Source organism: Odontesthes bonariensis, chromosome 19 (assembly GCF_027942865.1).
Source record: "Odontesthes bonariensis isolate fOdoBon6 chromosome 19, fOdoBon6.hap1, whole genome shotgun sequence".
NCBI classification, from domain to species: Eukaryota; Metazoa; Chordata; class Actinopteri; order Atheriniformes; family Atherinopsidae; genus Odontesthes; species Odontesthes bonariensis.
In genome coordinates this window covers 18,499,785-18,509,311 of record NC_134524.1, presented here as the reverse complement: position 1 = coordinate 18,509,311, position 9,527 = coordinate 18,499,785, and the positions used below count along the sequence as shown (strand labels likewise).

General features: G+C 43.0%; 1 protein-coding gene across 2 annotated transcripts; it reads right to left on the bottom strand.

The window, feature by feature from the left end:
- Positions 1-359: 359 nt before the first annotated feature.
- Positions 360-5,544, bottom strand: LOC142369204 (uncharacterized). Of its 2 annotated transcripts, XM_075451467.1 has the most exons (6): positions 5,455-5,544; positions 5,002-5,054; positions 3,809-4,903; positions 3,625-3,726; positions 1,427-1,497; positions 360-1,260 (listed from the first exon to the last, which is right to left on the bottom strand). In XM_075451467.1, exons 2-5 carry the CDS (start codon positions 5,025-5,027, stop codon positions 1,449-1,451), a joined length of 1,272 nt encoding a protein of 423 aa, XP_075307582.1. In that variant the 5' UTR covers positions 5,028-5,054; positions 5,455-5,544; the 3' UTR covers positions 360-1,260; positions 1,427-1,448. The 2 variants fall into 2 exon arrangements, with proteins under 2 accessions (XP_075307582.1, XP_075307583.1); XM_075451468.1 differs by lacking the exon at positions 3,625-3,726.
- Positions 5,545-9,527: the final 3,983 nt, after the last annotated feature.

Here is a 9,527-nt window from a genome sequence, read left to right as displayed (position 1 = left end):
AACTTGTTGGACTGGACTGGGTAGACCTCCGTGTTACCGTCAGAGCTGTAAATGGTGCCAAAGCAATTCCCAAGAAGAAAAAAAAAACTCCTGAAGGCTTCAAACACTGCACATGTGTGTGAACTACAGCTCATGCACAGCCATTTATCAATTTGGCGTGTAAGAAGCGCATCCCCTAAACAAACTCCATCACACGGTATAACAGAAGAGCGTGTGTTCCCATAGCTGCCTGCTGATGTATTACTGTCAGTGTCGGCAAAATCCCCCCAAAAAAGGTATTTTTGCTCAAGTTACTAAGTTCTGCTTTATGGCAATGAAATTACAGGATGATAAAATAAAATTGCAAAGACAGTGTTGTCTTTAGGTTTTATTTAATGTTATCAAAATACTCCTTCAGTTTGTCACTGTATACACAAAATGTCTTTATCAAGTTTGCAAAATTAAATCTGATATTCGTCCACTGACTTCTCCAGACCTTATTTAAGCCCTTGAAACACATCCTCACAGTAGCTGCCTCTAGTTTCTGTTTGTTACGGGGAAGAGTTTTCAGCAGGTAAAAGTGAGCATGAACTGTAGAATTTATCCCTTTAAGTTGTTTTTTTTTTAACTTGGCAAAAGAATAAAATCCAAGTATCATTTAGTTGACTGGAGTGCAATTTGGCCTTTCAGATTTTGCTGCTCATAGCATCTTGCATCATGACATCAGTGTCCAAGTGCTTGTGGATCATAATACTTTCGTACTGACTTGCATTTCTTAATTTAAAGGGGATTTTTTTTTCGCACTCATTTTCTGTATGACTCACCTTCTGCAGCTACTTAGAGTCATGTGCGTATTTCTTTTCATCATATTTTGTAGATAATGGCGGCTGCGTGTTTCACAGATATTTGTACATATTCTAAATAGGTTACAATGAATCCAAGAGGAAATAGCTTCATATTGCAAATTCCCAACAAAAAAGGAGAAAAAGAAATCAAAGTAAAGACATTTGGAAACCATCCTGTTATTTCATGTGCAAACAACAAATAAAGGGAAATGGACTGGAAAGTCAAATTGCTTTGGGTAATTTGATCATTTCAGTTTAAAAATACAATGTGTATATATATATATATATATCGTCTGTTGAAAACACCTATAAACAACTGGGAAAGACTGAATACAGACTTTATGAAGCACTCTCGTAATCAGCCACTAGGGGTCACTGTTGTAATCTTCAGAATTATGTTTGATGGGAGCCCGCGACTCACAAATTCATCTTTAAACTGGAAGGGAAAAGCAGAAAAAAAGGTAGTGAGATACACTCAGAGCAACATTATAAACACAACTTTAAACTATGTTTGAATTGAAATGATTGTTATTTTTTCTCTAACCAGTTTGGCTAATATTGTAATTGCTATCTTTAGTGTAGCAGTATACACAGATACTGACCAGTTGAAGGATGGCATCAGTGTTATCCAGTGACAGTGTGGTAGAGATTTTCATTCTGAGCACAACAACAACTAGGAAAAAAAGCATGTCAACATTTCAATGCAGGCCGTAAGAGTTTACATTACAGGTCTCAGTACACACAAACACGGGTATTTTGAGAAACTACAGATTTTTCTGCATTTATATCTATCATCTACATCCAAAAGCTGATATGGGCACGGAAACTAAGCCATGAAAAATACTGCCAGGGTATAGATTTTCACAGTCTTTGGCGGAAACATTTATATGTAGAGTGAGAGCTTGTGTGTGTGTGGGGGGGGGGGGATATGCTCCCATCTTCCTTTTGTTTATGTTGTTTATATGGCAGATCCAACCAAGATAGTGCTGGTGCAAACCTTGCTAAAAGGATTTATTTACGTTTGCTCATAAATGTGCAAGAGAATTTTCATGTCTATAACATCACTGTTGTATTTGACTGAACTGCTTCACCCAAACATATTGTGATTACTGTGCGTAGCCTTAAGTACAAAGCTCTTTTTCTGATGACTGTCTAAGACCTATAATATCAATCCACCCATTGGTCTCAGTTAAGCAAAACACCCATATCTAGAATAAATGATGTAAAACAGCATCTTTGGCATATTTACTTGTGCTTGAGGTAAGTGTTGAGGAAACTGTAGTAGTAGGTGGAGTCGTGGTTGGAAGCTGTGTGGTTGCTGTAGTTGGTGCAGCTGTAGTAGTGGTTGGAAGCTGTGTGGTTGTTGTAGATGGTGCAGCTGTAGAAGTAGTCGTGGTTGGAAGTTGTGTGGTTGTTGTAGATGGTGTAGATGGAGTCGTGGTTGGAGGTTGTGTGGTTGTTGTAGTTGGTGAAGCTGTAGATGGAGTCGTGGTTGGAGGTTGTGTGGTTGTTGTAGTTGGTGAAGCTGTAGATGTAGTCGTGGTTGGAAGCTGTGTGGTTGTTGTAGATTGTGTAGTTGTAGATGTAGTCATGGTTGGAAGTTGTGTGGTTGTTGTAGATGGTTCACCTGTAGATGTAATCGTGGTTGGAAGTTGTGTGATTGTTGTAAATAGTGCATCTGTAGATGTAATCATGGTTTGAAGCTGTGTGGTTGTTGTAGATGGTGCAGCTGTAGATGTAATCGTGGTTGGAAGTTGTGTGGTTGTTGTAGATGGTTCACCTGTAGATGTAATCATGGTTGGAAGTTGTGTGGTTGTTGTAGATGGTGCACCTGTAGATGTAATCGTGGTTGGAAGTTGTGTGATTGTTGTAAATAGTGCATCTGTAGATGTAATCATGGTTGGAAGCTGTGTGGTTGTTGTAGATGGTGCACCTGTAGATGTAATCGTGGTTGGAAGTTGTGTGATTGTTGTAGATGGTGCAGCTGAAGATGTAGTCATGGTTGGAAGTTGTGTGGTTGTTGTAGTTGGTTCAGCTGTAGATGTAATCGTGGTTGGAAGTTGTGTTATTGTTGTAGATGGTGCAGCTGTAGATGTAATCATGGTTGGAAGCTGTGTGGTTGTTGTAAATGGTGCATCTGTAGATGTAATCATGGTTGGAAGCTGTGTGGTTGTTGTAGATGGTGCACCTGTAGATGTAGTCGTGGTTGGAAGCTGTGTGGTTGTTGTAGATGGTGCAGCTGTAGATGTAGTCGTGGTTGGAAGCTGTGTGGTTGTTGTAGATGATGCCCCTATAGATGTAGTCGTGGTTGGAAGCTGTGTGGTTGTTGTAGATGGTGCCCCTGTAGATGTAATCGTGGTTGGAAGCTGTGTTGTTGTTGTAGATGGTGCACCTGTAGATCCAGTCGGGGTTGGAAGTTGTGTGATTGTTGTAGATGGTGCAGCTGTAGATGTAGTCATGGTTGGAAGCTGTGTGGTTGTTGTAGATGGTGCCCCTGTAGATGTAATCGTGGTTGGAAGCTGTGTGGTTGTTGTAGTTGGTGCAGCTGTAGATGTAATCATGGTTTGAAGCTGTGTGGTTGTTGTAGATGGTGCAGCTGTAGATGTAATTGTGGTTGGAAGTTGTGTGGTTGTTGTAGATGGTGCAGCTGTAGATGTAGTCAGGGTTGGAAGCTGTGTGGTTGTTGTAGATGGTGCACCTGTAGATGTAATTGTGGTTGGAAGCTGTGTGGTTGTTGCAGATGGTGCAGCTGAAGATGTAATCATGGTTGGAAGCTGTGTGGTTGTTGTAGATGGTTCACCTGTAGATGTAATCGTGGTTGGAAGCTGTGTGGTTGTTGTAGATGGTGCAGCTGTAGATGTAATCATGGTTGGAAGCTGTGTAGTTGTTGTAGATGGTGCACCTGTAAATGTGGAGCAACTATAACTATTCAACTATAACATCAATTCAAAACCACCTGTTGGTCTCAGTTAAAGCATACTTACTTGCGCTTGAGGTAGGCGTTGAGGAAACTGTAGTTGGAGTTGGAGTCATGGTTGTTGTAGCTGTAGGGGCAGTTGTAGATGGTGCACCTGTAGCTGTAGTAGTGGTCGTGGTTGGAAGTTGTGTGGTTGTTGTAGATGGTGCACCTGTAGATGTAATCATGGTTTGAAGCTGTGTGGTTGTTGTAGATAGTGCACCTGTAGATGTAATCATGGTTTGAAGCTGTGTGGTTGTTGTAGATGGTGCACCTGTAGATATATTCGTGGTTTGAAGCTGTGTGGTTGTTGTAGTTGGTGCAGCTGTAGTAGTGGTCGTGGTTGGAAGCTGTGTGGTTGATGTAGTTGGTGCAGCTGTAGTAGTGGTCGTGGTTGGAAGCTGTGTGATTGTTGTAGATGGTGCAGCTGTAGTAGTGGTCGTGGTTGGAAGCTGTGTCGTTGTTGTAGATGGTGCGGCTGTTGTAGTGGTCGTGGTTGGAAGCTGTGTGGTTGTTGTAGTTGGTGCAGCTGTACTCGTGGTTGTCGTTGGAAGCTGTGTGGTTGTTGTAGATGGTGCAGCTGTAGTAGTGGTCGTGGTTTGAAGCTGTGGGGTTGTTGTAGTTGGTGCAGCTGTAGTCGTGGTCGTGGTTTGAAGCTGTGTGGTTGTTGTAGTTGGTGCAGCTGTAGTAGTGGTCGTGGTTGGAAGCTGTGTCGTTGTTGTAGTTGGTGCAGCTGTAGTAGTGGTCGTGGTTGGAAGCTGTGTGGTTGTTGTAGTTTGTGCGGCTGTAGCAGTGGTCGTGGTTGGAAGCTGTGTGGTTGTGGTAGTTGGTGCAGCTGCAGTAGTGGTCGTGGTTGGAAGCTGTGTGGTTGTTGTAGATGGTGCGGCTGTAGCAGTGGTCGTGGTTGGAAGCTGTGTGGTTGTTGTAGTTGGTGCAGCTGTAGTAATGGTCGTGGTTTGAAGCCGTGTGGTTGTTGTAGATGGTGCAGCTGTAGTTGTGGTTGGAAGCTGTGTGGTTGTAGTTGGTGCAGCTGTAGCAGTGGTCGTGGTTGGAAGCTGTGTGGTTGTTGTAGTTGGTGCAGCTGTAGTAATGGTCGTGGTTTGAAGCCGTGTGGTTGTAGAGCCTGTAAACATAAGTAACCATAAACAACAGATTTTGCTGGAACACCACCAATAGCACTTTTAAGAATAATAAAGAAGAACAAGGAAGAATTCCACTCACTGTTTCCAACCGTTACGATGACACATCGAAGCTCAGAGTTATGCCGAGTGATACTGGTTGAGCAGTGGAAGTAAATTGGTACAGTGGCTTCATTATTAAGCAATTCTGGAAATGCTTTCAAATAATCTTTCAGTCTATACTAACAGTCTTTTATACATATACACTGTAGATATGTATATCATTTCATGTATACATATATATATATATATATATATACACATGAAATTATTTTCATGTTCTATTGTGAAAACAAATATAAAGATTGATATCCGCAAGTCATTGCATTCTGATTTCATTTACATTTTCCCAGCGTCTCAACTTTAGTAGAATTGGGGTTTCTAAACAAGAGCAGCCATGATGAAATCTATAAGACACTAAAATATTAAGGCCACAGATAATTTCTTTTTTTCAGATTTTTTCATAAGTGTGACGCTCATGGAGGAGGATACTGACTTTGCCTGGACGACGAAACAGAACGGGTGGCTCTCTCCATCTTCCCGCTGGGATGGCGTCCATCTCAAGGAGAAGTTTCCTGATCCTAAATTACTCTGGTTTACATCATATGGTCCGCTGAAGAGCAGCTCAGAGATCCTTTGACAATCAAAGCAAAGTTGTTGATGATCCACACATGTTTTTAAATTATCATTATTATTTCTTGGTGGGGTGGGGTTACATGGGTAGTTTCAAATACAAAAAAAGGATGTGATTTTTTCTTGCTTTTGAGTGAAAACAGTTTACTGAACAGTTTATATGTCACTGGTAACCTTAAGTTACATGACACACAGATAAAATCAGATTGCCAACTTTGTCTCCCAAAATCCTGTCTTACCAGAAACATTTCTGCATATCAGCCTTTAAACTACTTAAAGTGTTTCGCTTTCACTTACGTGGAGTTTGCTGCCTCTGCTGCGATGAGGATTTCCAGCTCCTGACCGACAGGGGTGTAAAGCTGAGCCAAGTGTGCTGGGGTTGGAGACAGAAACCTGGACAGAAAGTGTCCTTCTGTGCAGGATGGTACAGCAGGATCAACTGGAACAATGGAGATATGTAGAGTGAGAGCTTGTGTGTGTGTGTGTGTGGGGGGGGGGGGGTTGGTTTACATCTGCACCGTTTTTTGAACATCATGCTCTTCTTGGTTTAATCTCAAAATATGCTCCCATCTTCCTTTTGTTTATTTTGTTTATATGGCAGATCCAACCAAGATAGTGCTGGTGCAAACCTTGCTAAAAGGATTTATTTACGTTTGCTCATAAATGTGCAAGAGAATTTTCATGTCTATGACATCACTGTTGTATTTGACTGAACTGCTTCACTCAAACATATTGTGATTATTGTGCGTAGCCTTAAAGGTAGGGTAGGAGATCCTGGATTTTGAGTCCAGCGAAGCTGCATTTTGAAAATACACAGGTAAAAAGTCCCAACCCTTTTCTTCACTTTCCCCCCGAAGGCACGCCTCTAGAGTACATGAACGCGCACGAGCACGAAGGTGCACGAGCGCTGTTCTGACAGCAAGCATCGATCGTTTCCGTATTTAGTATTTAGTATATGATAACTTTATGTTTAATAATGCTAGGTGCTAGCCAAGCTGGCTCTAGTTTAGCTTCCTGCCAAGCTTCTGGACGTTCACGGAGCAGGGTACGCGCACAGGGAGAAGGAGGGGGAGGGAGGAGCAGATTGCAGTTTGATAGACGGCATCAGTATCCAATCATTGTGAACGGTCCGTTCACAATGATTGGATAGTGTTTTTCCTAGATTGTACGTTCTAGAGGCCACTAAAACTTTTCATATTTGTGTCAAAACTTTTAATTAATTGGTTGCAATGGGGGTGTGAAGAGTATTTCAAGCAATATGTAAAAAAATGTTCCAGAAAAAGATCCCCTACCCCACCTTTAAGTGCAAAGCTCTTTTTCTGATGACTGTGTAAGACCTATAACATCAATCCACCCATTGGTCTCAGTTAAGCAAAACACCCATATCTAGAATAAATGATGTAAAACAGCATCTTTGGCATATTTACTTGTGCTTGAGGTAAGTGTTGAGGAAACTGTAGTAGTAGGTGGAGTCGTGGTTGGAAGCTGTGTGGTTGTTGTAGATGGTGCAGCTGTAGATGTAGTCGTGGTTGGAAGTTGTGTGGTTGTTGTAGATGGTGTAGATGGAGTCGTGGTTGGAGGTTGTGTGGTTGTTGTAGTTGGTGAAGCTGTAGATGTAGTCGTGGTTGGAAGCTGTGTGGTTGTTGTAGATGGTGCAGTTGTAGATGTAGTCATGGTTGGAAGCTGTGTGGTTGTTGTAGATGGTGCAGCTGTAGATGTAATTGTGGTTGGAAGTTGTGTGCTTGTTGTAGATGGTGCAGCTGTAGATGTAATCATGGTTGGAAGTTGTGTGGTTGTTGTAGATGGTGCACCTGTAGATGTAATCATGGTTTGAAGCTGTGTGGTTGTTGTAGATGGTGCACCTGTAGATCCAGTCGGGGTTGGAAGTTGTGTGATTGTTGTAGATGGTGCAGCTGTAGATGTAGTCATGGTTGGAAGCTGTGTGGTTGTTGGAGATGGTGTACCTGTAGATGTAATCGTGGTTGGAAGTTGTGTGATTGTTGTAGATGGTGCAGCTGTAGATGTAGTCATGGTTGGAAGCTGTGTGGTTGTTGTAAATGTTGCACCTGTAGATGTAGTCGTGGTTGGAAGCTGTGTGGTTGTTGTAGATGGTGCACCTGTAGATGTAGTCGTGGTTGGAAGCTGTGTGGTTGTTGTAGATTGTGCACCTGTAGATGTAGTCGTGGTTGGAAGCTGTGTGGTTGTTGTAGTTGGTGCAGCTGTAGATGTAGTCGGGGTTGGAAGCTGTGTGGTTGTTGTAGATGGTGCCCCTGCAGATGTTATCGTGGTTGGAAGCTGTGTGGTTGTTGTAGATGGTGCAGCTGTAGATGTAATCATGGTTGGAAGTTGTGTGTTTGTTGTAGATAGTGCACCTGTAGATGTAATCATGGTTTGAAGCTGTGTGGTTGTTGTAGATGGTGCAGCTGTAGATGTAATCATGGTTTGAAGTTGTGTGTTTGTTGTAGATAGTGCACCTGTAGATGTAATCATGGTTTGAAGCTGTGTGGTTGTTGTAGATAGTGCACCTGTAGATGTAATCGTGGTTGGAAGTTGTGTGCTTGTTGTAGATGGTGTAGTTGTAGATGTAATCGTGGTTTGAAGCTGTGTGGTTGTTGTAGTTGGTGAAGCTGTAGATGTAATCATGGTTTGAAGCTGTGTGGTTGTTGTAGATGGTGCAGCTGTAGATGTAGTCGGGGTTGGAAGCTGTGTGGTTGTTGTAGATGGTTCACCTGTAGATATAGTCGTGGTTGGAAGCTGTGTGGTTGTTGTAGATGGTGCAGCTGTAGATGTAATCATGGTTGGAAGCTGTGTGGTTGTTGTAGATGGTTCACCTGTAGATGTAATCGTGGTTGGAAGCTGTGTGGTTGTTGTAGATGGTGCAGCTGTAGATGTAATCATGGTTGGAAGCTGTGTAGTTGTTGTAGATGGTGCACCTGTAAATGTGGAGCAATTATAACTATTCAACTATAACATCAATTCAAAACCACCTGTTGGTCTCAGTTAAAGCATACTTACTTGCGCTTGAGGTAGGCGTTGAGGAAACTGTAGTTGGAGTTGGAGTCAAGGTTGTTGTAGTTGTAGGGGCAGTTGTAGATGGTGCACCTGTAGCTGTAGTAGTGGTCGTGGTTGGAAGCTGTGTGGTTGTTGTAGTTGGTGCAGCTGTAGTCATGGTTGGAAGCTGTGTGGTTGTTGTAGTTGGTGCAGCTGTAGTCATGGTTGGAAGCTGTGTGGTTGTTGTAGTTGGTGCAGCTGTAGTAGTGGTCGTGGTTTGAAGCTGTGTGGTTGTGGTAGTTGGTGCAGCTGTAGTAGTGGTCGTGGTTTGAAGCTGTGTGGTTGTGGTAGTTGGTGCAGCTGTAGTAGTGGTCGTGGTTGAAAGCTGTGTCGTTGTTGTAGTTGGTGCAGCTGTAGTAGTGGTCATGGTTGGAAGCTGTGTCGTTGTTGTAGTTGATGCAGCTGTAGTAGTGGCCGTGGTTGGAAGCTGTGTGGTTGTTGCAGTTGGTGCAGCTGTAGTAGTGGTCATGGTTGGAAGCTGTGTCGTTGTTGTAGTTGATGCAGCTGTAGTAGTGGCCGTGGTTGGAAGCTGTGTGGTTGTTGCAGTTGATGCAGCTGTAGTAGTGGTCGTGGTTGGAAGCTGTGTGGTTGTTGTAGTTGGTGCAGCTGTAGTCGTGGTTGTCGTTGGAAGCTGTGTGGTTGTTGTAGTTGGTGCAGCTGTAGTAGTGGTCGTGGTTGATAGCTGTGTGGTTGTTGTAGTTGGTGCAGCTGTAGTAGTGGTCGTGGTTGAAAGCTGTGTGGTTGTTGTAGTTGGTGCAGCTGTAGTAGTGGTCGTGGTTGGAAGCTGTGTGGTTGTTGTAGTTGGTGCAGCTGTAGTAGTGGTCGTGGTTGGAAGCTGTGTAGTTGTTGTAGTTGGTGCAGCTGTAGTAGTGGTCGTGGTTGGAA

Bases quoted from the DNA above. Each gene is read 5' to 3' on its own strand.
- LOC142369204 (XM_075451467.1), bottom strand. From the start codon at position 5,027: ATGTGTCATCGTAACGGTTGGAAACA. The intron at 3,727-3,808 runs GTAAGTATGCTT...CCACATTTACAG, and splicing joins AACGCCTACCTCAAGCGCAA to GTGCACCATCTACAACAACT. The intron at 1,498-3,624 runs GTGAACCATCTA...TTTTTTTCCTAG, and splicing joins AACCACGATTACATCTACAG to TTGTTGTTGTGCTCAGAATG.